Here is a 27,506-nt window from a genome sequence, read left to right as displayed (position 1 = left end):
AGGAAGCAGTTCTTTACTGTAAGGGTGGTGAGGCACTGGAATGGGTTGCCCAGGGAGGTTGTGAATGCTCCATCCCTGGCAGTGTTCAAGACCAGGTTGGACGAGGCCTTGGCTGATATGGTTTAGTGTGAGGTGTCCCTGCCCACAGCAGGGGGGTTGGAACTAGATGATCTTAAGGTCCTGTCTATGAAATGGTAAGGTACTAATCTTCCCATATTTCCTTGAAGTTTATGAAACTGCTAAAAAATAGGGTTTTTCTCTTACAAGATTGATACAAGCATTGAAGAATCCCTCCTTACATCTGCCTATACACAGAATTACCTTTACCAGAAAAAAGTACAGGATTTGTCCCATATTAGTTGAGAAAACTAGCCCTTGATCAAATGCTAACATGAAAAACTCAAGGAGAGATTCAGTGAGACCCCAGTCCTCATCCCCAGAAATAGGGGAACCTATGGGTCACTGTTAGACACTAGTGAGACACAGCACATCTGCTGTAGTCTTACTCAAAATGTTCACTGCATCACTTGAAACGATTTTGGCTTTATTTCACTGATGCGGTCTAATCATTTAGGAAAGTGGAGCAACTGGTTACTGGATCACACCAGTGGTGTCCATCCAGGCCACCAAACTCCCTGTCTCAATACACTCCTCCCTAGAGGAGCTTCCCTGCTTCATGAACATGCCTTCAGGTATTTGACTTTTGGTTTGAAGAATCTCTGCCTATATGCAAGGCTGATTTTCTTAATAGCTGGCAGGAGGAGATGCTTGTTAGGGATGTCATTTCTTCTGGGGAAATGCTGTGTTTGGCTTTGAACTCAGATTTTCTAGGGAAGTGTTTGGGGGCCATGAAGTGTTTCTAGGGACAGCAGGTCTGTGGTCCTTTTGCACATATTGTTTGGCCTTGGCAATATGTCCTTACTGGGTGGTAGCTTCCTTCTATCAGAGGTGTCATTTTTGTAAGCAGGGCTCTTGCACAGCACCCATTAGGAGATCCTTCAGTCTGGCTTTTCTGTGATTCCCAGACAGCACTGAAGAGGGCATCACACACAGACACTGCTCTCCAAATTTAAAGGATTTCTTTTCCTGTCACCTTTGGGCCCAAAGACTCGAGGAGAGAAATACCAGCATGCTCCCCTTCAAGGAAAATTACAGTTAAATCATAACAGCAGTAGTAGCAAGCAAGGAAGGGAACAGTGGGGCTTGCTGGCTGCCCCTACAGCCCTCTTGTTTGTTTCATCCTCAGCTCTTACTGCTCCCATGGGTATCCTGTGTAGGATACCCACTTCCTGCTGCAGCAATTACAAATCACATCCTGTTGATCTCTGAGGTTTGGTGACAGTATTATTTCAAATGCCAATGTGAGTTATTGTATCCTATCAAATGCAAAGGTGTACATGAACTACCAGGGAGGAAACAATTGATGTCAAGTCAAAATACTGGTAAGTTCCTTTCTAATGAATGTTACTCATCCAGCCACATTTGCTCTAGAGGGAGATGACAGATTCAGGACAGAATATAATAATCCATACTGTCAAATGGTATTTATGACAGCAAATATCTGTCTGTATTCATTTTGAACTAGATACTGAGCAGGAAATGCCACTGTGTGGAATGTCGCCTAAGGAATACAGGGAACTGCAGGATCTCATCCTTAGAGGTGATCAAAATGAGAGGGGCTCTGTCTGCTTTTACCAACGTCTTCATTTCTAAGTCAGATCAAGAAAGAAACATTTCAGGTGTGAATTGTATCTCCCATAGAGGCAAATAAGCAGATAGCAATAGAGGTTCTAATTATGGTTGGTTTGAGGCTTTTCTGCCTGGTGGCATATTCCCCCAGAAAACTGGAACCCACCCAGGTTTGTCTGTGGGACAGCTCATCATGCTCAGGGTTGTTGTCAGGTATTTTGGTTTGTGCGCTTCTCCTCCCTGTTGTCCCCATTCTTGTCCCCATTTCTTTTTTCTTGGCAACCAAGGTTATATTTCAAAAAGGATTAAATGTGATGAAGCTTTTTACTGGAGGGTTCTGAAGATTTATTTCCCCATAGGGACTCTTTTGAGCAGATATAGTGACTACTTCAATGGGAATGGGGGGAAGACTCTCCTTTCAAAACTCTTTTACTTTTGAGGCTGTGCTCTCTTTTGTGCTCATGCATAACATAATGTGATACCCATCAGACTGCATAAAGTTGCTGGGTACAAGCAAAAAGTGCCTTCAGGTTTCCTCTCAACAATGCTTTTACCTTAGAGCAAGTCAGAGGCTCTTATTTCTCCCCAGACTATTCCAGGCACCTCTCCAGTATTAACAAGTAATTCATATTCTGAGATGCCAGAAGTATGTGGGGAAAGATTTTTCCATCAAGCCTCTCTTTTGATATAGGCATTGTTTCCTGCTTATTCCACCCCCCTCTTTGGTTTGTCAGCTTGTCACCAAAAGAATCTTTCCCTTCCCAGCCACCTAGGGGGAAATAAGTAGATGATTACCAGGGAAAAGGGTTGGGTATCATGTGAATTTCTGTAATTCCTTTGCCTTGGAGTGGAAAAAGGCACTTAACCATTCCATACAGTGTGCAGCCATCCAAATCCTCATCTGTGTTGTGATGCAGCCCAACTAGTACTTGCCATGAGGTGTGTTTCCCCTTTGTCTGACAGGTGAAGGCCTTGAGGCCTCTTTATCAGACATGGCACTGGGTTATACAGCTGCTGCTGCAGCCTGGGTGGGAGCTAAGTGTTGTATGGGCACCCCCATCACTTGAGAGGTGGGCATGAGGGGAGGGAGGCCAAGCAGCCAGGCTTGCCCTCCCACCAGCAGCCTACCTCCCAGGTTTGTGTACCTGCACATGAATATATGAACAACTCTACACTTAGCCTCCTTTTCTGCCTCCTGCACAATGAGGGATGAGCAACCCCTCATTTTAGGTACTCAACCTCAGTGTTGCATCCACCTCTTCCAAATGCGTGTTTTGGTTGCGGTGTGACTTGACCACCTTGGTTCCTGACAGCACTAACAAACCCAGTTGCCAAATAAACTAGACCAAAGGAGACAGCAATAATATACTGATTTGCTCATTTGCTTTGTGTTATAAAAGTTTTATAATGACCATAAATGATTATTTTTACAAGAGGTACATAAACCACGACAACAAGTAAAACTGAAATGGCTGCTCTGCGTGCTACTGCACATTCCTAATGCTGCAGTGGTACGTGTACAAATGAATTCCTTCACTTCCATAGCCAGTCACTGTCATAAAGTGCCTGTGGCTGCGCAGAATGGCAGTGCCTCCTGTAGTGCATGTATACGGGGAAGCCCATTCAATTCTCTTCCACAGAGAGGGAATACTGATGAGAGGTCTGGGGTCACCCAGCTTCCCTCTAAATCTTAGCCATCTTTTGTCTTTTAAAACAGATGATACTTAACATTCTTGTGCCTTAATTGGAGTCAGGCCATATGTTCTCTCGTGTTTTGGATGCAAGACAAGTGCAAAGGTTTTACGTATAAGTAGTCTATTAAGGTCTCTTTGTGCTTGGACCCTACACACTAGCAGAGGTCCCTACACCAGTACCACCCATCCCAGAAAAAGGTTGGGTGCTGTTACTGCAGAGGTGTAGGTGTTCGTGTGATTTAGTGTCAGGGTATCCTACCTGCCAGAACTTGAGCTGTTTCCTTTAGCATATAGGGCACCCAAAATGTTTGGAGCAAACAGGGAAAATAGCACTTTGGCTAGGGGAAGCATTTGGGATCTGCAGAAAAGTAGAAGTGTCAGAAGAAAAGGCAAATTGCTTAGAGATACCTGAGGAAAGAATCTTACTTTTCCTTCCAGAAACTTAGGGGTGATGAGTGTTTTATGCCCTCAGCATCTCTCTTGGAAAGTATCCATGATTTCATGCATGCGAAAGGTGAGACAGCTGAGATGTGAAGAGACTGCCAGAGAAGCAAAGCCAGAGGTTGACAGCTAGACTGGGTCTGTGCCATGCGTGGCAACAGGGAGAAGCCCTTTCTGCATGTTCTGGTTGTACAAACATCAGCACTGTCACTAGCTCATTGTTACTGCAGTCAAAGCACTTTCTTCAGCTCTGAGCACGAGCAGATCTTCTGTCATCATTAGTTCTTCCTTTACCCAGCGCAATACTAACCAAAGTGTCTTATTTGGCGGGTCAGGTACGTGAGATCAGATGAGAATGTTCCAGCTGTGCTGAGTACAAAGCCCTTTAGAGACTGTTAGGTCCAAATCTCCAGTCTCTGTCTCTCACAGCATCCAGTCCAGAATTATTAACATGGGATAAACACTTATGGATGATGTTTCCACTTCATAGCAATATTTACAACCAAGTCTAGCCCACCTTCACTTCATACCAGTGTGTCTACAACCTGCCACCGAGCTGGCTGTCAATTTATGCTGACTTGAAAGGAGAGATCTGATAGCTCAGCATAGGCCACAGCAAAAAACAAATAAATTTAATATCAGTAAATATGGGAAAAGGGGGAAAAGATGAAGACAGCAGTAAGCTAGACACACACCAAATGGCTTTAAAATGTTAATTGCATTGTATAGTTAGTCAAGCATGAAGCTATCGCTACATGATCATTCAGTGTATTTCAAGGATAATAACCTAATAGTGTGGAAGGTGGCCCAAAAGCAAGCTACTGCCTCTCTCTGTCTTTGCAAACAAGGTTTGCTGCATATGTTGCATAGTAATCTCCAGATGCTGAGGCATATTTTGTCATTGGGTAACTTCATTTCTTTTAGAGGCAGGTTGGGTGGCTTTGCAGCTTCTACAAGCTGTCTGTAATAAGCCTGGCACATGGTGCTTCAGGAACCTGGGACCATTTGTTTCCCTTGTAAGACGTGTAAAAAACCCCAACACCACACACACGAATACTGATCTTACCAGACCTTTGCTGTAACCTGCATCACATTGGATGTGCATCTTCTAGGAGGCTGCATAATTTGGGGAAGGCTATTTAATCCTTTTGCTGTTCCATGTCTGTTTGCTGACAGCTTTTCCCAATATAACACTGCCTTTGATACTTCCAACTTGTAATTTACTGCACTTCACAGGAGCAGAAGCTGTTGTGTTACTTGTATCATCACATCTGTTTGTTTGTTTAAGAACTGTAACATCTTTCTGTGTTTTCTATTTTTGATGCCCACCCTGTTCTTAGCAAGATCGGGCATTCAGTTAGGGTATGACCTAGGTAAATACAGTAAATGATTGATTCTGCTCCAAATATTCCTGGTTTTCACTAATCTTAGTGTTAGATTAGGGCACTATTGTGCTTGGAGCTGTACAAACAGAACAAAGATAATCCCTCATCAAATGCAGTGGGCTAAGAATCATGTGAGCTACAAGCTTGAAATGCAGCACATCATTACTTATGCAGGTTTATTTTGATTTGGAGATATGGTAAAATACCTTTTAGTAAATTCCCAAACAGAATGAAGTGACACCTGGCTGTATCAGTTTCTGGGCTGAAGGATGCAAATGTACTACTGTCTCTTGAGGGTAATTGTAGGTTTTTTCCATGACCACTATCCAGATCATTTTAGCCTCTATATGACTCCATTATTTCATCTGAAAAATGGGAATAATACTTCCTAGGAGTGCTGCCACATTTATTGTTTGTAACATCTGTTGGGACTCTGGAATGAAAGACTTTTTAGAAATGTAAAAAGTTACTTCTTCCACTGGTTTCTGTGGAATTAACGTCAAGACAGTAGTGGTTTAAGAACTCCAAGGGTTCCGTGTTACCTGCTTTAGGGAGTCAAAATACTTGGCAGCTACTGAAATGGTTTTCCATCTGTCCAGGTCTCTTAACACATGTATTATAGTGGTAAAGAACTGTATTCATTTCAACTTAGGTCATCTTGGATCTTTCTTCAGGCTGGAACACTCCTGCTCACAATGAGTAGCAGCATACTCCGTAAAGGGTCTCATTGATTTCAGAACGGCTTTCACTGATACGTTGTACTATCCATTGTTAAGTAAGGGAAAAAATATCAGTCTGGCTGTGTACAGTGAGAGCAAAAGAAACTGGGGGGTGGGGAGTGGGAAATACAGAGACAAGGAAACCTTTCATTTAAAAGAGATGCAAAGAAAACGTGATTCATCTGAATGTCTTAACTCTAAAGAAAACCTTTCACTGGGAAATGATAGAATATAGTATAAGGGCTGGCATCTGTAGTAAGGCAGAGTTTAGAAGGCTCATTCCAAGTAAGAGTATAAATTACTTGGCTGATGTATCAAATTTGACTCAAACACTGGGAATTCAACTGAAGTATGACTTTATCCACTAAAGAATTCCAGGCTTTAAAGGATATGGTGTTTCTGCCAGTGAGGCTGGGGTTTGGGGTTTGTTGCGTTCACGCTTCAGTCATGTTTTAGAGGCAGATCTTTTAGCAGTTGTGTAACACACTAGCAGTACAGCATCAGAGCCACTGAAAAAGTGTGGGTTTAATTTTGTGTGCTGAAAGGCTAAATGAGGGCACAATAACACCTGAGTCAAAAGTCTTTTATACCTGTGTATCTTACTAGTCTGTCTGCTGGCTTTCTGTCTCCCTGCTTGTGCTGGGGTAGGTTTATGTGCTCCACCATCCAGCTGGCTCTGCAGAGCTGCAGTACACCAAGCTCAATACATTATACAGTGCTGAAGGTGCCGGATTCCCTCTGTATCTTGCTATCCAAACCAAAGAGAAGCATTTAATGGTTGAATTCAGACTTGCTTCACTGGCGCCTTGACCTTAAGCTAGTCATTCTTCATTAGAGACTGTAGTGACAGGACAAGGGGTAACGGGTTAAAACTTAAACAGGGGAAGTTTAGGTTGGATACAAGAAGGAAATTCTTTCCTGTTAGGGTGGTGAGGCACTGGAATGGGTTGCCCAGGGAGGTTGTGAATGCTCCATCCCTGGCAGTGTTCAAGGCCAGGTTGGATGAGGCCTTGGGTGATATGATTTAGCGTAAGGTGTCCCTGCCCATGGCAGGGGGGTTGGAACTAGATGATCTTAAGGTCCTTTCCAACCCTAATGATTCTATGATTCTATGATTCTATGATTCTATGATTCAGAGCTCTGCAAGGCCAGACACGATTCTCCTTGTACTTGCAGTAGTAAGCAGTGTTTTCCATCAAGCTGACAGACATAACTACAGGATGGTGCAAAGAAGTGGAAGAGGGTCCCGTGGCTGCACATGCCACTTGCTTTCCATTTCAAGAGACAGACATTTTTTAAGAGAAAAATGAAACTTAGCATGCTGTGCTGTTTCAGACCAAACTATAGGTTATACTGGGCTCCTTCTCCTGGCATCCTGATGCCATACCCACACTGTCCCTCTGTCATGGTTTAAACCCAGTCAGGTAACTTGTTCACTCACTCCCCCCCTTCTTTCCCTCCCCCTACTCCCGGAGGGACGGAGAGGAGAATCGAAAAGAATGCAACTCCCACTGGTTGGGATAAGAACAGTTTAGTAACTAAGGTATAACACAGATCACTACTGCTACCACCAATGATAATAATGATAAAGGAAATAACAAGGGAAGAGAATACGACATCTCACCACCAGCCGACCAATAACTCCCCCCCCCCCCCACCCCGACCAAGCACTGACCCATACCTCCTCCAACCCCACAGTCTCCCAGCCCTTCCGACTAACTCTCCGTTACATCCTGGGCATGACGTGCTGTGGTATGGAATACCTCTTTGGTCAGTTTGGGTCAGGTGTCCTGTCTCTGCTTCCTCCCGGCTTCCCCTCCTCCCTGGCAGAGCATGAGGCTCACAAAGTCCTTGGCCAAACCAAAACATCATTGTTATCAGCTCTGTTCCCAGGCCGAAAGTCAAAACACAGCACTGCACCAGCTACCAAGAAGGGGAAAAATGACTGCTACTGCTGAACCCAGGACACCTTCATAATCTCCCCTTCTTCCACAAGAGGAAATTAACAAGGCCGGCTTGGACAGGGCTTGGAGCAAGCTGGTCTAGTGGAAGGTGTCCCTGCCCATGGCAGGGGTTGGAACTGGATGAGCTTTAAGGTTCCTTCCAACCCAAGCCAGTCTGGGATTCTAGGATTCCCACACACTAAGTGAGGGCAGGATGTTTTTTCCGTAGTACACACCAAGAAAAGCTGTCCTAGATCCTGACCTGATTCAGACAGCTCTGTATCAGCTGCTGTGGAGTGCCCTACTAGAAGACACACTGGAAGACTACTTGGAAACGTTTCTGGGCACAGTGTAGCTACTGTCTTGCTTTGGTGGTGTGCCATAGGGAAAATTGATCAGCCATACTCCCTGGTCCTGCTGTAGCACTCCAGTTGGGTTTTCTCTGAGATGCATTTCAAGGGCTTGGTTTTAGTGGGAGATAAGAGATACTCATTTTACCTGAGAACAAGACCACTTACTTAGACACCCCCTTGGAAAAGCATGTGGTTGATGTTTGCGATTGCTCATGTTCTGTTATTTCTACTGTAGAGCAGAGAAGAAAGTAAGCGATGGAAGCTCTGCAATCCAAATGTCATACATGCTTTATTATTTCCAGTGCTGTGCCACTCAAAATCCCCAGTCAAAGCAGTCATGTTTGTAACTGGGGGGATTCCTTTTCAATATATAAGCAAAAAGATGGAAATTAATTTGTAATGGGCTACCTATGCCTATTCAACTTTATTTGCAGCAGACTATCTCATAAAAGAAAGAATTAAAGCACTTGGGCATGAAAATCAGACTCTTGCTCATATTCATGAGTCTTCTGTCTTGAAATTTTCCTGGATAGCTGATAAAGCAATGAATAATCTTCCAATACAAACCCTGGCTTAATCATTCCCTTTATGGTCTGTAAGCCAAGCTCAACTCTCAGTTATATCAAATTCAGCCTAGTTACAATTATTTTTTCCCTACCACAAGCCATTATTAACAGTATTGGAGACAAACCTCAAATGATCCATATTTTCTCTGCAATGGAAAAAAAACCCAAACACCTGAGGGTGCTTAGCTGCTGCAGGTTTCCACCACTTGAACTAGCATATTTTAGCCCATAAAGTGATTTATTTTACTAGTTAGCAGATTGAAGAGCAGGGGCTCCACTGTATTTAATTAGAAAGAAATGGGGAAAAGGAATGTCTTGAGAATACCCAGGAAGCCTGGTTTTAAGGAAAACCAGCCATGAATGGTCTTGTGAGGTCTTACAGCTATCACCTCTCTCTCAGGTTATGAATGTACGGGATAAGGTGTTCAGAAAGTAAAACCCTATCATCAGAGCCTCTGAGTGTCACACACTCAAGGTGCCAATGACACACAGTACATCCAGCCACACGCCTGGCTTATTCCTCACTGCGGAATTCAGGAGCTGGGCCTTTCAAGTCTCCCTCTTTGGCATTTATCCAAGATGACTGAGGCTTTGAAAAGCAGGATTGTTCTGAAAGGGGGATGGCAGTTCCAAGCAGCCATTTGCCATGGTACTGCACATCCATCATCTCCTTGTAATACACAAGCACGTGTACACTCACATCACAGACAGTGCTCTTTTCACTAGCTGAGCGGCTGGAATGGCTGCCAGAGAATTAGGAGGAACTGGCCAGCCTTCAAGATTTCTTTATAACGACTTCTTAATCAGCTCCCATGCCTCTGTACTCTCATGTCTGTGTGTCTGGTAATTTGCTCTACTTTATGTACACTCCAGTCGTCATACAGATTGGCTTTTTACTTTCCACAGCAATTCCTCTCACTTTGCCAACACCTTGCCATTTGCAGCTTTAATGCCTATTGATAGCACTTCATCAGTGATAGCTGCCAATGTATATTCCTTTTACAAGATGTTCACCCTCAGTTTTTATAGATACTTACAAATTTAGTCACAAACTGATCGGGTAGTTCATTTTCATTTGCACTTCACATGGAATAGATTAATCAAAATGAATAGATCAGTGGAAGATTGAAAACAGAGACAAAGCTTCTATAGTGTGGGTTTGTGCTCCAAGCCAGAGTCAGCTCTACCAAAACCATTCCTGTGTGCCTAGTCTGGTTTTTAATACCTTCAATGAGAGAGTTTTTACAGCTTCCCATTGGCAGCTGCCTGTGCAGCCCTAATACTGATCCTCATCCCAGCACCAACACACACTCCCTAACTTCTCTTTCTTTCACTCCCCAGGCTCTGTCACAGGAACCTGAGCAGTATTCTTGTCAGTGAAGCTAAGGCAGAGAAGGCTTCTAAAACCTCAGGCTTTCCCGTGTCCTCTGTCACCCTGTCTCATTTATCAGCGGGTAGATGTTTTTCCTACTTGCCCTTTCACTGGTGACAAGCCCTTCTTGTGGCCCTTTATGTCCAGCTTCAATACAAATGGAGTTTCTGCTCTCTTGGCTGTCACCATCCCACAACCCCATACCTTTCCTCTTCCTGCCTGGCTAAATAGGGGATGCCTTGCGGAGCTGTGTGTGGCCTGCCCATGCTCTGCCACGCTGAGTCATTACTTGGAGACAGTCTGGTAAAGTTATTTCTGTGTTTTCAGATGCTCTGACAGATGCTCAGTTTTCAGCACAACCTGTTGTGAAAAAACATCTCTGTGGAACTGGTTAGTAATAAAGTCCAAAGCAAATTTCAGGCACTTCTCCCAGTTCAGTTTCAAACTCACCTTGGTGTGAGGATTATAATTTACAAGTTAAGCAATTTGCTTCTATTTTATTTTTAATGATAACTGGTGGAAATTGGCAGGAGGGAGAGGCTAAGCATTAGTCCATGTACAAGGGACGTTTTTTTTTCTCTACAATAATCCTTACATGAACAAGGATTGGTGTTTTACAAGAAAACTATGGTTTCCTCATTTAAACTGTGGGGTTTTTTTTTCATTTACTATTAATGGCAGAACTAAACTGCCTTTTGATGTTCAGTGAGGTGCAATCTTTTTTTGCAGAGAAATACGTAGAACATTGTCTCTTCTCCTGCCTTTTTTTCTCCCACGCTTCTAGCTATAGCTAGAAATAAATGCTCTGGGTGTTGCCAGGTCTCATCTCACAATATCTTCTGCTTTATGGAATAGCCATGTGAGAACTTACGGGTTCTTACTGCCTGGTGACATATCACAGGAGTACCTCTGTTTCCTGTCACAAGAGCCTGAGTTGACTTGCTGTAAGCTTTGAAGATGTCATTAGCCTGCATCGCTTGAGTCACCAAGTCAGGAATAGAGAGGTGTTGTTTAGTGCATATCCCAACACAAATCACTTGGAGAAAGTTCAGTGAAATGATTAGTCCTATCTCTTGTAATTATTTTTAATGTTTTTAATCCAAATTTGCAACTAGATGGCTTCAAATCTGTGTGGCTTCAGGTTTAAGGTTTGATTGCAACCCAACTAAATGGCTGGTAACCTGGTAACTGTGCTGGGTACCAGTAAATGTTGGGTTTTGATTACATCAAAAATGTCCACTGTTGTTCTTCACTGCCCTTTAGTTGTCAAGGTGTATGTCTTCCCATTACTGATAGTAGTATATGAATGCCTCAGTCAAGATCATGACCCTGTGATGCTTAGCTGTGATAGATCTACACAAATTTCTGTCTGTGTCCTGAGGAGCCTAAACAGGCTAACAAAGAAAACTGAACAGTTGAAAGCTGAACAGTCTTTTGAGCTCTGTGGTTTTATAGGAACAGCTTCACAGCTCAGAGAATACTACTCAGCCAGCAGTGATTAGAAAGACTCTTCCATTCACCTTGCATTGTCTCGGCCAGTCTGGGAAGCTATTACCTCTGCTTTGTAACACACCAGTCTTTATGAACTTTGCTTCAGATCTCTAATCTATCCTTGCATTAGGTATTTTTCTCCCTAGCCAGCTCAGTCTGCAGCCCTTTCTTCATCAGCTGGCTCCAATTATATGATCCTCACATGCTATCTCTGAATAAATGTTCTCTGAAGTTAGAAAGTAGAAAGATGCCCTTGGTAAGCTACTTTGATTCAATTGCTTCAAATAGGAAGAGTGCTGTTGAGGTATAAAGGTTAATTTCACCCATCTCAACTGAAGTTAAACACAATTTTATGAAGTCCAAGAGATGCTGAGATTACCACTGCTGAAAACCTAGTTTCTCCAAATTCTTTACCCAAGTAGATGCTCTATGTTTTCTTTTTTAGCAAGGGATGTATTGCTTAGTCTAGATTTTTGTGAGATCTCAGATGCCAGCAGTGAGCCTACTGAGAATAATCAAAGATTTTTAGTAGAATAAAAAAAAAAATAGATTAATTAATTAAATAAAATAGGTGTAATTGCTTGATTTAATTTCTGAGTGGGAGCCCTGGCTTCCTAAGGAGTACTAAGCACTTTGAGGAATGCATCTGTACCTATCAAGTCAAGCATGTGGCATGAGCTCATAATCAAGCCCAAAGTCCTGTTTGTCTGTGCTGGTTACGTTTTGGCTTTGACTCAGGTCTCACCCAGGGCCTCAGTGCAAACATGAGTTTATTGACATGAGCATTTACCTTCACACAAAATATTTTCAAAGCTTTTTAGAAATGTAGAAAACTTTGGAAGTAAGGAAAATAAGTTCAGCTCTGGGGTCCCCAACACAAGAGGGATGTGGAGGCGTTGGAACAAGTGCAGAGGAGGCCATGGAGATGCTGTGAGGGCTGGAGCAGCTCTGCTCTGGAACCAGGCTGAGAGAGCTGGGCTGGTTCAGCCTGGAGAAGAGAAGGGTCCTGAACGGGAGACCTTAGAGCAGCTCCAGTGCCTAAAGGGGCAGATAAGAAACCTGGAGAGGGGCTTTGGACAAGGGTCTGTAGTGACAGGACAAGGGGGAATGGCTTTAACCTGCCAGAGGGGGGACTGAGGTTAGACATTAGGAAAAAATTCTTTACTATGAGGGTGCTGAGGCGCTGGCACAGGGTGCCCAGAAAAGCTGTGGCTGCCCCATCACTGGCAGTGCTCAAGGCCAGGTTGGATGGGGCTTTGGACAACCTGCTCTAGTGGAAGGTGTTGGAACTGGGTGAGCTTTAATGTCTCTTCCAACCAAACCATTCTAGGGTTCTATGAATCTGTGATCAAGAACCAGGACTCAAACCCTTACCTTGCAGGAGAATGAGCCATGTGGCTTCATGCAGACATGTAGATCTTTGGCATGTATCAATTAAAATCCAAAGTCTTAATTATAAAGAAAAAACCTTCATAATCTCAAATGAGCAAGTGCATACCTAAATCCCTGATAGGATCTTCTGCAGCACTGCTACAATAGTAAATTGAAGAGGGTCATAAAATCTGTGGTGTCAGTGATACGGACAGCTGAAGTCCATCATACCAAGATTGAATCTGCATGCAAAATAAGGTTTGCTAGGCCTAGAAATCCACAGGCTGTTAGCATAGCAGTCCCTGAGTACAGGTTCATGTCAGAGATGTTAATTGTCTTCAAACATCAGGCAAGCTATCTGCATTTTGAAGTCTCTCTAAATGGGCATTTACATAATTTATGTGTTACAAAGTCCATTGATGTATATTTGCATAACAGACCGTAGCAGTGCCACAGATCCATCGCACCACATGGTGTCAGCTCTCATGAACTTCCAGCAGGTTTTTCCCTTTATTGGAGCTCTTATGACAGAAGGAAATTGGCAATAACTGATAAATCACAAAGCCTAGACTGAGTGCCTGTCAAAGCTTCTTTGGCTGGGTGGAAACACACAGAGATCAAGCCACATGCTCAGTCACCTAAGAAGTGCTCTGCTTATGTCTGTGCCAGTTCTGTGCATAAAAACAAGTAGAAATGGTCCTTTATGTATTCATTTGAGTTCACTCATTTGCCTGATGTGGAATCTCCCATTGTTCTCCACTAGTTTGCTGCTTTCGTGCTCTCCAACCCCTTCCTCTTTAAAAACTGATACACTTTCTCATCCCTGCCCTCAGCCCCTCAGTACAAACTGTTGGAGAGGTTCTATTGGAGAAGAGCTTTGGGACCTGCATGGGCTTTGTCACTCGTGTCACTTGGGCAGTCAAGCTTGAGCACATCAGTGTAGAGAGAAGCCTCTTGAAAGTTGCAGAACTTTGACTTCCAGTACAGTGTTCATCACTCTCAAAATGGTGTTTTATCACTCTCATGATGGAGTTAATACCTCAAGGAGTTTTTATCCAGTGTGTGTGCTGTGAGGAGAAGTATTTTTTCCACATGGCTAAGTGGGAGAACCCTGGCCAATGTAAAGTTCAGCAGTGTTGTTACCCTGAAAAAGGGGGAAGATTTATAGCCCTCAGTCTGTTCTGTACCACACTGTTAGCAGACTAGCTACATGCAGGCCTGGTGGTTTTGGTGTAGATGTCTCCCATGAAAACTGGAAGGAGCAGTTCAATCCCTCCCAGAACAGAACTGTGGAATGAGATCATTGCCAGCTTCAAACAGGAATTTCCTTCCTTTAACTTGCTCCAGAGCCAGAACACTGACTGAGCACAGTCTTGTGCATAAGCTAATGGAAGGTGCTTCATTTTGTAAGACATTTTATTAGAAAAGTTTGGGGTTTACCCCTGGTTGTATATCTCCTTTTCATTTGTGTTGATTTAGGTATTCATCATCCTGCTGAATGTGATAAAGTTCATCAGTTTCCCTGCATGCTACCAGTAAGATAATGCTTTTAAGCCATTTGGTATTTTCACATGAAACATGTTTTTCTTGCTACAGATATTCAGTAGAGTGATGGCTCTAATCATCCCCTCCGTCAATAACTGTCAGCAATGATAGAGCTGGGTTCTGGTTGGCTGGATAAACCTAGCAATGTGAAATAGAGGATATGCACACTGAGTCGTTGCCAAATGAGCAGGAGAAAAGACAATTTAAGCTTCCCATACCAGAGGTGAAGCAAGCCAAATGCAGCAATATTTTCCTTTACTGCTCTTGATATTAAGTCAAAAATGATCAATCCAGGATAATATCTTGCCAGTTTCTTTTTATTTCAGTTCTGACAGAAATTAAATACTGGACAGATTCAATAAACAAATGTTTTCTACTGATTGATCTAAGGACCAGAACTATCCTTTGGCATTACAGCTAATCCTTTTTGTCATCTAGATTAAAAGAAATCAGGTGATAGGTACATTGAAGTGATTTCAGTAGTTATTTTATAATTAAACATCAGTTATTATTATATTCTGTTACAGCCTCTTTAAAAGATTTGTAGTAAAAGGTTCTGTCTGTGCTCAAATGACAGAAATACAGGAAACATTTTAAATCCTCACTGCAGCCACTGGGATTTGGTGACTTTGCAGTAGGAATCAAGTGTGCCCAAGTTTTTTAGGGAGCAGTGGGAATAATGGGGAGGATGTGACTGGCTTTTAAAGCTAGAGGAATTATGAGAGCCACATGTTTTCAGGATGAAAAGAACCTTTCAGATGTCTTTTAGAGATGTTTAGGATTGTTGTTCTGTGTCTTGTTTGTGGTTATTAGAGTCAAGGATTTAGTCGGGCTGCCTGAAGTGTGTGTGTTGAATGTATCCTGCCTCACTGTGTGAGGCAGCTGTGAGAAACAGGGATCTGCCCTCAGTCACAGAGCTCTTTGGTGGGAGGGGAATCCTGCTGTGCTTTACTTTTTCCTGTCCACTCCTTACAGATAGGACACCTGCTTATGCTAAAATGTGAGAGCACGGCTTCCTAAGCAGATAGCAGTTCATGTTCCGACTCCTCACTGGCATCTCTTTCCTTGCGAAGTCAAGAAGAGACCTCGCTCAGTGGCACAGAGCAGTTTTGGTCATCTCTTTGGTTTTTGCTGACACCCTATGGATTAATTGGAGTAGTTAGTTGCAGTATTTTGGGCCAGTTTGCTCTTAGGGTAAAGCCAGGTAGTTAGAGTATATAGCAGTGTTGCAGAGACTGAGAGGGACTGTCTCTGCATAGTTTTTGTGACTGGATAGTGCACAAGGGACCTGGATTGAAGTGCCCCTTCTAAATGACCCACAGGAAGGATCTGAACCTAGATACCATCTATCACTGGTGCCCATTTTAACTACTACTAGTTGATAGAGGTCTACCTGTTCTCTTACTATTTAGCATGATCCTCCAAGCCTGGAAGAGGAGAGGAGACCTGCAGGTCATTCTCCACCTCCAGTGCAGTGCCTCAAGGGCTGTGGAGCTCACAGGTCCCTGGGGTTTGCAGCTGCAGAAACATTAAAGCTGTGCAGGGCTTTGGGAAGTGGAAACTGAAGAACCTAGAGAATTGTTATGCCCCCTCCAATCGCTAACTTCTCATGTGGAAACCTAAGCTTTCTTGGGGATTGCTGTTGCTAGTGCACAGGTTGTAGCATACTCAAACCTGACCTTCCTCTCAAGCTACGTGATCTTCTTACAGCATGGAGAAACTGTTAATGGGGCTTATACATGACCTGTGAGTTTGTTCAGCTTAGATGCTGCTTTTCAGTAGTAGGCTTCAGGGCTGGCAGACGAAAGCCTAACTTCAAGCATGTTGGCTGAGTAATAGTATTTATTTGGGTGGTACAATCTCTGTTTAAAGTTAAGCAGATGAAGTTCAAATCCTTGCTGTAAGATGAATTTACATTGCTGCTAGTATGAGATCGTATCCAGTCTTTTTACAGAATGGAGTTTGTTTGGAACTTCAGAGCTAGATTAAAATGCTCATTACAAATGTCGACTGCAAATACAGTCAGCAGTTTATGAATATTTGTAACACGTAAATTTTCAAGCAGAAAAGGTGCAGTTTCCCCTTAAGACAAAAGGTGCCAACAACACATGCTCTTTTTCTGCTTGAGAAATGAAGGAGCGTCTTGGGGGGAGAGGAGTTGGGATGGCTTTAAATGTTTTTCTACTCCCTTCCAAAATAAGTTTATAGTTTCCCCATATACAATTTAATTAAGCCTTCGATTTGACCTTTGTATTGAGCAATAAATGTTAACGGGGAAAGATGTGGGTAGAAAGAGAGCGCGAACAAAGCATGTCCCACGTCAGCCAATGTGAGAACTGTTTCTGTAACCAAAACTAATGAGATCATCAGGACAAAAGCAACAGCCAAAGCATTTTCAATTATTACTTGTATTTTTCTTCCCTGAGCCAGTTTATATTTTTCTTAATTACAGCTTTGAGCTGTGGCGTGATATTTAGCAGATGCCTTCGGCACTTGGCGTGCTGATCACTTGCACACTCCAGGCTGGCAGGGGCACCTAATCTTTGAAGTCTAGAGCATACATTCATCTTTAACCGTAAAGGTCAATGCTGCATTCCTCGCATCCCCCCAAAACTCCCATTAAGTTTAATAGGAGTTTAGAGCATGTGAGGCACGTGGGATCAGGATCGCACTCAGTCTTCTGGATATCACCAGTGAGGCATGTAGAGAATTTCTAAACTTAACTAATTAGCTGCACCATGCAGCAATGGCAGAAGGCTGTCACAGAGCTTTTTTTGTTGTTTCTTTCATTACAAGAAAGTTCCAATGAAAGTTCAACGGATTTACTGGGAACATCATGTTTTACAGATACTTCCATGCTGTGTTTCAGGATATCATGTCAGCTGTGCTGCAGTATGTACGAGGTATCTGGCAAACTAAACAAGCTGAAACATGCAACCACAAACATGTGCCTAGGACTAGACTGAAAACAGATGTTTCCAGGAAATGTAAAAGATGTTTGGCATGTTTTAAGCTTATACTTTCAGCTTGTCTGTATTTGAATAAGCCTCATATTGATATAAACAAAATGACAAAACCTTTACTTGCAAATGACTGACCAATTCATGGCTCTACTGCTGAATCATAGAAGGCTGGGTAGGTTTGGTTATTTCTTCACAAGGAAAAGATGGATTGTGCTATCTTGACATTTCCCATGGCAGGAGCTGAGGCAGTTATATATGTGGATTTACTTTTCAGCCTTCAGATCTAATCCAGTCTTATTGTGGCTCCTGAAATTCATGCTGGGTTTGCTATTGTAGTTGTGTATCAAAAGTCAAACAAATACAGTGACAGGTTTCCTTAGGGATAATGCCCTATTCTCTATATGTGTATTTTGCAATCAAATGTATATAGACAAAAAGATTGTTTGGGAATGTGGAAAGGAGCTGCCATTTCATGAAAGCGTGGCTTCCAGGCACCCGACATCTCACAGTTGCCTGTCTCACAGTTGCTCCTGACTTTATTGCATTTTTCTCTTTGTTGCATTTGACTGTTCTTTTAATAACAGTAGTTCCTGTAAGCTCCAGCCAATGTTACTTCTTGAGGAGAGAGCGGATATGGTGGTTCTCAGCCTGAAGAATTTACACCCAGAGTAGTTCTCTTGCTGGCCTGCAGGGAGAAGTGATCTGGCAAAGATCACACAGAGTTTAATGCAGAATTAAAAACTGGACATAGATGATCCTAGTCCCAGTTTATGCGTATCCCCCAAGGCCAACTTCAGTCACACAGTCGTTAAGAAAAGAAATGGAAACAGGGTGGAACACATCAGTTAACCCTCATAATCTTGTCCTGGATTTTTTGTGGAGACTGGCCTAAACCTCTAATGCAGCTCAGTAGTTAAGTGACCTGTTCAACTCAGACTTAACTCTGCAGACCTTCCTTTGTCTGCTTAAAGATTTCTTCTCCCTAAGGCCAAGTTCCCATAAGAAGGTGCATGGGGAAAAGGCTTAGATGGACACCATATTCTCAGGCTGAAATAGAAAGGGGTAGAACAGTACATACATGGGAGGCTGCAGAGCTGTTAGTTACTCCCTTCTTCTGGCTCCAAAAGGGATTTATTACACCTGCCTTTTACTGATTAGTATTATGTAACGGACAATAACTGGCTCCAGAATTTGGAGAATAGCATCTCGAGTTACCACAGTTCGGGGGTTCTCACATTGCCATTTCCACAGCATTCCTGTTCCCATTTGTCTGCTGCAGCTGTAACTGGAAATAATTAGTGCTGGCTTTAATGTCAGGATAATAGATTATTTGGAAATGGTTGGTACATTTTATGGTGACAGAATTGTTTTGCAATTTCAGAGCTCCTTCCTTTGAATATGTAAAAGTAATTTCAGCTTTTGCTACCAGAGGTGATAAAAAGCTAATAATAACACTGCAGCATCTACTGTAATTTAAGAGCCTGTTCCACCAAGTTGCACCTCGTTTTAATTTTCTTATGAAGCTGTCAGCTAAAACCGTGCCTGTGATCACAGCAAAATTTATCAAGCAACTGAGGTGCAGTGTGGAGATGAAATGCAGGTACTGACCAGTTTGCTTTAGACCTCCATTGTGAGGATCATGACAACCATGATGAGGCATTCATTTGCTATAGTAGATGCTGACATTCTGTCTTTTCAAAGCACAGTGTTTGCATGAACGTCTAGGAAGAAATGGACAGGTCTGACTTCACAGAACCCTGGAATGGTTTAGGTTGGAACAGATTTAAAGATCATCTAGTTCCAACCCCCAAGCTTCATGTAATTAATGTGGCAAAGCAGAAATAAACAATCTCCCCTTATTCTGGAAGGCACTGGGCCAGCTCAAACACAGGCTTCCCCAAAACTAATCCAGCTTCCCTCAGTGGGAGATCAGCCCATTCAACCACCTTTCCCTTCCTGCCTTTTCCTTTGCTCCAGCAATACTTTATCTTCCCCTGTTGGCAGCAGCAGCAGCCTGTCTAGGGAGTCCTTGCATTTATCCTTCAGCTCAATGGAGACAGTGCTGAGCTTGATTCAGTGAGATGAGGAGGGCTCAGTGGCAAGTCTCTGCAGGGAAAGACTCTGTATCACCCTCATGATTTGCATTCACTGAGAAAAGACTGAGCTCAAGTAAGGTCAAGAAAAGGACCAAAATGGAAAGGTGTTTGTGTCAAGTAAGATGAACTTGTTCATCCCTTGGCAGGACCACAGGAAACCTCAACAGACATTTTAAGCAGACCTTGTTGATACTGTTCATTAGAGAACAATAGCATGCGCGTACACCAAAGTTACATCTTTGGTAGTCCCTGTCAGTAGAAAATTGCAAGTCATTTAGCCTAAGGAGGGGGCACGACCAGCTGGGGTGCTAATAAGACTTGCACTTGTGTCAGATAACCTGGTTATAAACTAGAAAGATAATAATGGCATTTTTTACCCCTGTATCATTCCTGGCTAAGATTGAGGTGTGCTTCAATGTGTCACTCGCCAAATATGTTTGAAAGGCATATGCTCAGCCTGCACTTGAGGGTTTCCTGTTCCCAAATTAGATGACAATGACAGTTTTGACACTCCTGTTTATCCTAAGCTAGTCTCTCTGAGGAATAGCATTGATCCATGTAGGTATTTCAGAAGTTCAGTGTTGTTTGAGCGGCATATGCATTACTGTGTTGGAGCTGGATGAGCTTTAAAGTCCCTTCCAACCCAGCCATTCTGTGAGTCTGATTTCTGGAAAGGAGAGAATGACTGATGATGGGAAGAAAGTTTCTAGTGGTGGAAAAAGCTTTTAATTGGGAACCATAAAACCTTTAAAATGCAGAAGGTACATACTACAACAAACCAAAGTTGTGGGGTTGGTTTGTTTGCTTTTATGAAGTCATACACTGGGGCTTGATTCATGGGTATTGAACATCTGTGGTTTGCTTTGTTGAGACTGGAGTTTCCTTTCAGTGCTAAGTCTTCACACTGACACTTCTTTTTCTTTCAGCATGCTTGCTGTTTTTCTTCCTTTTGAATGTGAGTAGTAGACTGAACATAGGTACCTCTGAGGCAAAGATTTAAGAGGAAAAACTCATTTAACTTGGAGTCTCTCAGCCAAAACCCTGGAGTGAGTAAGCAAAACCCTCCAGTGAGTAAGGAAGACTGAAATCTTTACATTGATGAAATTTGTGCTTTAAAAACTAAATACAGGATTGAAAAAGATCTGAATTAGGGCTGAGGGTATTTTCATTTATTTTTAAGAAGAGAGAAAACAGACCATTTTAAATAAAATGCTAGTTTTGCACAATTAAATCCCAAATTAGAATTGGCCATGAATAGCACCAGTAGATACTGTGCTGTGAAGGCAGAAAGAGGATTCCAAATGTAGTCCTTCCCATGGAAAGGATAAAGGCAGAGTTTTCTAATGTATTATTTAACACCTGTTATGTAGGGCATTAAGCAGTCACCGAGAGGAAAGCTTTCAAAAACCAGCAGCAGCCTCTCTGATAGCATTATCTGTTACCTTAGATTTTTGGTTAAGTCAATATTAAGAAAATAAATGAATTAATACATTTCAGCCTGCCCGATTTATAGATGCCAATCAAGTTACAATGCTGGACATGGCCAGCTGAAAGAGGGGAATAGATTTACCTGAGTGAGGTCTTAATTTAATCAGCTGGCCCCAGAGAGCTGAAGTCAGCAGGCTGGGATGATATAAGAGGCAGCAGAGAAATTGTGCCTTTACCGCAGTGGGAAAGGAGAATGACAGTGATGGAAAGGAGTCTCGGCAGTGTCAGAACATACCTATTTCCATGATTTATTCTTAATTTACTTTAATGACAGTCTGAAGGTTGTCCATTTTTCTTTAAGTGTCCTCAGAATACTGATATTTTCTAAACATTTAGAGTATGCTTTTGCCCCCTCCTTTCCATTAGCTCCATTGCAAGTTGGAGAGGAGCTATGTCCATAGTTTGCCATCATGAATTTTAAGTGCAGTGTCTGACTACCTCTGTCCCACTAATCACCTTGCCAGTCCCTTCTCTGCAGTCACCCTGGAGTCAGGTCTAGGAATTCCAGGTTCCTCTGGGATTAATGTTGATATTATGATAAAATAAAGAATTCATTGTATTTCTTTTATAGCTTACACTGGCAAAAGAACAATGTGTCCTTTCCCAATACAGTAGCTCATTTTTATTATCAAGTGAGTTTATTGATGGTTGTTCAGAGCTACTGACATGCTGACAATGATCTCAGATTGCATTTACATTTCTGGAATACTTTTCATCTTTCCAGTTTCTGCCAGGAACTTGCTTCTGTGATTCAGAGTTTTTATTTTAAGATTGGACTGTTGTTTAATCTGCATTACAAATCCATGCCTTTTGGTTTCCAGTGTATGTGCACTGCATTCAGTAGTATCACAAATCCTTTAAGCTTGGACCTGAACAATTATTGTTAACTTATAAATTCTTCTAGGTAGGAATTCGGGGGTTTTGCCTGGCATTTGGGTATGCTTTTACAGACTGGCTGTAAAATCATCATCAGATGAAATGGTGGGTTTATTTCACATACACACCCAAGGCCAGTGAGAGGGTTCAAGGACAATATGACCTTGGTAGTACTTGCAAATAGCTTGGGAACAGCAAGATAACTGGAGACTTTTATCAGTCATTTTCTCATTTTAAAAAAATCCATGGTTTTGCAATAAAGGACTACTACTGCTTCATCTTTTATGTGAAAGATGCCCGGTATTGCCCCAAAATGCATCTGTAGGGAGAAAAAAGCCCTGGTGATATTGTTCCATACTTTGAAAACAAAAAATCCTTGTATTTGCTGGGAAAAACAACAAAACAAAATCCAAAGCATTTTCTCTTTGTAGCCACTTTGTTGCCAATGTTAGGTTAAGGGTAGGAGCAAAGCAGAAGGAAGCTGGGATGCTGACTGTTACATTAAGCCAATGTGCTCTCTGGTCTCCTGCAGCAACTCAGCAACTTGATCGGTGTTTCACTGGGGCACATTACAGAAGCACTCAATCCTAACATCATGTTTTAAAGCATGAGTTAGTTCCCATCCCAGGTGAAACTGAAGCTACTTTTTGTGAGAGACCAGCCACCGCAATGCGGAATACCTGTTATTCTGCTCAGGCTGCATCTAGACGTAGAGAAGTAGAGCAGGCCAGTCAGAGAACACTGTTGAGCAGAACAGCGGGTGCTGAGGGGACAGACTGGGTCCAAGTGAAACATTAATACAAGTGCCCCATCACTCTCTACATGTTCAGTTCAGTTATGCAGACTACTGTATAACATGTTCCCACAACAGACAGAACTCAAAACCTTAAACTTAAAAACTTTAAAAGATGTATGATTAATCTTGCATTTACTTTCATGTTTTCAGATATACTCAAGGACAAGAAAACCCATCCAGAAAACAGAAACGAACCAAAACCGACTGTGAAAAAGATTGACACCACAACTACCACAAGCACTGTCAAGTCATCCTCTAAACACAGTGTAACTGGAAATGGGAGCAATCCAGCCCTGAGTTCCTCACTTGTTGTTTTAACAGCACTAGCAGTTCTGTGGCATCATCCACTGTAGCTACATTGCCTTGCAGCCGCTGCACAAGCCTTTCCTGTTCACTGTCGTTTATACCTACAGCCTTACCCAAGAGAAAAGGAATTTAAATGGCTCTCTAGTTTATGTGATATGTTAGAATAAATATTAAACAATATGCTGGAGTTGGCAGATACCAGGTGTCATGACTTACAATGTCTGAAGATAGGCTTTGACAAAGCCCACCGCAATACAGAGACAGTGATGGAAATACCAAGGGAATAATTGCAAACACAGAAATTGTGTATGTGTGTTACTGTTTTTCTCAGTTTCATTTGCTGCGATCTGACCGGCTGGGTTTGTTTGTTTAATTTTTCTGAAAAATTATGTGGATGCTCAGTCTTCACATTCAAGCCAATACATTATTTTTCTAGTGAACAGCAAAAAAGCTATGTCTACCATTGTAAACCGTGTTAAAGTGAAGTACTTGCTCTCCACCAGCTTGATGAAATTCCTGAGTGGTCAAGAAGATCAAAAAGCATGTTTGAAACTTCCTTTCACTCTTACAGTTTAGATTGTAGGCAGCAACATAAGAGCATATGGTGTGTCTAATATATCAGTATAGTGGCCTTAACTATAGAAAAAATTCTAACCACTTTGTTTACTGTGGGATAGAGATAGTGAGTTTCCTAGCCCCACAAAATGCCATTACCAGATGCATAAGCATATGCTCAAGGCTTATTGGATGATTGTCCAGCAGCAGTGGGAAATGTGAATAACCGTGTTTTATCCAGCTGAATGCAGCTCTGTACAGATTAAGAAAGAGATAATTCAGTGCAAACTCACTTTGCCTATGTGATGTTAAAGAGAAACCAACTTAAATTTCTCATAAAGGTCCCAGAGATATAAATTACTGGAAGTCCCATTAGACGGTAACTAGATTTTTGTGCATTGTGCATCTCTGAAATCAACTGGTTTATAAACTGTGTATTATTTAATGACATTTAATGTTTAAAATTTTGTGCCGTGGTAGGTGTAAATGTAAACCAATCTGAAATCTGGCGTTCTTTGTTATGCTTCATCTTGATTGCTACTCTAGAAAATGTCAAAATGGGCATCACATTTCAAGGCTATTTTTTTAAATCAGTGATGCATTAATGCATTTTGACTTTTTGGATTAAAAAGTACTATAATAACTTCTAATGGGTTAAGAGTAAATATGTGTTTTCCAACACCTGTTTACAGTGCCATTGAATATATATATATATATACAACAAACACCACTGTATGAATACAGTGATTAATGATAAATACATGAAACATTAGAATTGTTCTATTTACTACATTTCATAACTATTACAACATTTTAATGGCTGTTTTCATGTTGTAGACTTTTATTATGTACAGTTTTATAAGATGTAATGTAAAACACTTGCCTTTGATTTTTTTTTGTAAAACATCTCTTTCATATTTAGAGTTACACAGCCACTGACATAACTCAAAAGAGGAACCCTGTATCTTACTAATCAACCTCAGGCATTGTATTGAGAACTTTGATTATAAAAGCCTGACTCAGAGAAGTTGCCATGCGCCAGTATTACTACTGGACATCATTATATAGGAAGCGGCAGTAACACAGAACAAGCATACAGTAAGTGAGCAAAGATTCATGACACCTGCATGTTTTCAGATAGTATTAGTGAACATGTCTATGTTTTAATTACGTTTGCAAAAGTGGGGCTTGAGTGTTGTTTTTAATTTAGGCTCTTAGATTGTATTTACAGACACAAAGCTGCACAAGCAGTGTCTCTGAAGTGGTAGCAGGTAGGTTTTCTAAAAGATACTTCCGTTTTAATGTTGAAACAAGGAGATAAAGTGGGAAAAATACTAACGTGAAATATTTTATATTGGAATGCTGACTTTTTAAAATGGTAAGGCTGTTATCAGCCCTAAGTAGTGCTTTCTGGTCATACCAGTGAAAATCAGTTTTCCCCAAAACACTAAAATAGTTGTCCTGTGTTTCCCAGGGTTTGTGAGCTGTACCAGTCCTATTGAACCATAATTACAAATACCACTTCTTCTATTCATTTTCAGAGCCCTTTGGAAAAGTGGACTTTTACCTGAGGAGGTGTTTAAGTCATGTCATTTGTACAGTGAAAGGACACCGTAATTCCTTGTAGTCTTAAAGGATCAGTTGTGATGGCTGCTGTTAGACAGGTTGGTCCCTGTGCACACACAGAAATGTACATCATGTGCAAACACTTGCCACCAGCTCCTCGGGTAACACCAATCACTGTGGCTTTGCTGAAGCAATTCCTATCTGTTGCTTGTGAAACTGACCCCTTATTTAGTATTCTCACACTTAACATGCTTAGTCATTGTTCAGGCAAATGTACCCACATTTGCACTCAAGTTTCCATCAGCAGTCCTTCGGGATAGAGCTACAGATTCAGGGCTGGGCTCTGACACTACCAGATTTCAGCTGTGCAGTTTGCACTTTTCAGTTCTTCTCACCTGCAGAGAGAGAACTTGAATATCCAGACTTGTATGTCTTTTTGAGGTTTCTTCTGTAAGAGGTTTTGTGCTTTTAGCTCAGAGCACTGATTGGCTATCCTACTATGCTGCTGGTGCAGAGGAATTTGCAGAAGCCTCGCAATAGGCAGGTATAGAATAACTCAGCGAGGGACTTACTTGTTGTTGCTAAATATCATTATCTTGCTAAACAAAAACCTCTGGAAAACCAAGTGTTTGAATCTGGGGTTTGGTTGGCAAATAATTAGTATAACATAACATTCATCTCTCAGCCTAAACAAGACAACCTTGTAAAGTTTCTGTAACAAAAGTAGACCAAGTTCAAACTGTGGGGAAATAGAATCAACTCATTTCATGGGATTCAACCCCAGTATTTTAATAGACACAATTTATTCGAGACGGAGAGAAGAGACTTCAGAGGACTCCACACCTATTAATACAGTTCACACTAACATACTTTTACACTGTAAGAAGCATACTGGTCAAACCAACATGAAGTATGTTCATAATGTGCATCAAAAATGGTGCAGGTTTAAGGGGCAATGCAGTATATTTTTACTGATGGTTTATGATTTTTTTTTTTTTTCCTTACGATCAGTTGCATTTACATACATTTAAAAAAAGAGTTTTTTCCATCAAACAACAAATGTATACCTGCAAGGGCAAACCCAACTGGCTGTGTCAGATAAAGGAACTATTTCTATTCAGATGAATAAGATACTTATTTTACAAACTCTTACTTTGTTATCTAGGACACTGTAATTATGATGTAATTATGAAAGTCTAAATTCAAAATACTTTTAAACTTGCCTATGTAATCTCAGTGTAAAATAAGGTACTGGTCTAAGAGCATTGCTGTAGCTTTGCCTAACAGTTATGAATTGTATTTAGCTGCTGCTTTTTGAATGTTTATTATTTTGCTATGACTTTCTTCTAATATTTTGCTGTGCCAGCATTCGTGAATGCCAGCATTGGAAAGTAACTGCTGTCATACATTTGTGAGTAAAATCAGTCTATCATTTTCTCTTGATAGTGATTCAGGCTTCTTACAAATAAGACAAAATTGACAGAGGCATACTGTCAGTTCTTAGTGTTTCACTGCTATTTGGGCTCCATCTTACACCAGGTTCATGCAAGAGGTTCATGTGTCACTAGTCCCCTTCCTGGTTATGAAAGTATCAGGGGGAAGAGTGAACGTGGGTGGACAAATGCATGTGTGGCTGTGGTGTGCCTGTGCTTGGCAACGTCCAGCTGTCTCTTCTGAGGCTCGCAGCAGAGTGTTCTCAGCTAATTTGCAAGTGGCTTTTGCACCTCTCCAAACCACTGCATGGAGGCTGGCCAGGCAAAGAGCAGCAGAGAATCTAAAGGCTGCATTTTCAGGCAGCTTCACAGACACCTGCTATGAATTACACTTCTTTTGTTTGCAGTTTAAGGGCTCTACAGAACCCAGCCTCTCATTTGCAACCTTGCACGTTTTTTCTGTCTTGCCTATTGCCAGCATTATGCTCTGGCCTCTAGTGTGCCAGGCACTTTGTCTTGCATAGGGAATTATGATTCAGATCTGTCAGTCAGTAATGAACCTTTTGAGGTACAAATATCTGTCAAAGCTTGATAAGGGCAACACAAATAATTATGTCCAGCTGCACTGGCTTCAGAGGCTCTGTGCATGGGTATCTGGCTATGAGATTCACATCTCTTTGATCTCTTAAATCAGATCTGTATTTAATATATCCCTATTTCCTTTTGTTACTAAGACTGCAATGTGCATCATAATTTTAAATTTGACTCTAATCCTGCATGGGTCTTCTCAATGTTGTCCTAATAGATTTCTGCACAGACTTCATTTTACTTTTAGATGAGCCTTTTTGCCCAGATTTA

The 27,506-nt window shown here is 41.7% G+C and overlaps 1 protein-coding gene across 4 annotated transcripts in view; it reads left to right on the top strand.

Moving 5' to 3' along the window:
* The window catches only part of LOC133275458 (glypican-5-like), a 382,437-nt gene extending 355,779 nt beyond the window's left edge, over positions 1 to 26,658 (top strand). For all 4 annotated transcript variants that reach the window (XM_061465424.1, XM_061465425.1, XM_061465423.1 and 1 more), the window contains one exon: positions 22,939 to 26,658. In XM_061465424.1, coding sequence (XP_061321408.1) covers positions 22,939 to 23,141 — 203 coding nt within the window. In that variant the 3' untranslated portion in view covers positions 23,142 to 26,658. The remainder of the gene's footprint in view (positions 1 to 22,938) is intronic.
* Positions 26,659 to 27,506: the final 848 nt, after the last annotated feature.

Source organism: Pezoporus flaviventris, unplaced genomic scaffold, assembly GCF_033815535.1.
Source record: "Pezoporus flaviventris isolate CSIRO_AGI_PZ_B2104156 unplaced genomic scaffold, CSIRO_AGI_Pfla_v1 ptg000040l, whole genome shotgun sequence".
In the NCBI taxonomy this organism is placed as follows: Eukaryota; Metazoa; Chordata; class Aves; order Psittaciformes; family Psittacidae; genus Pezoporus; species Pezoporus flaviventris.
This window is presented reverse-complemented; position numbering and strand designations above follow the sequence as displayed.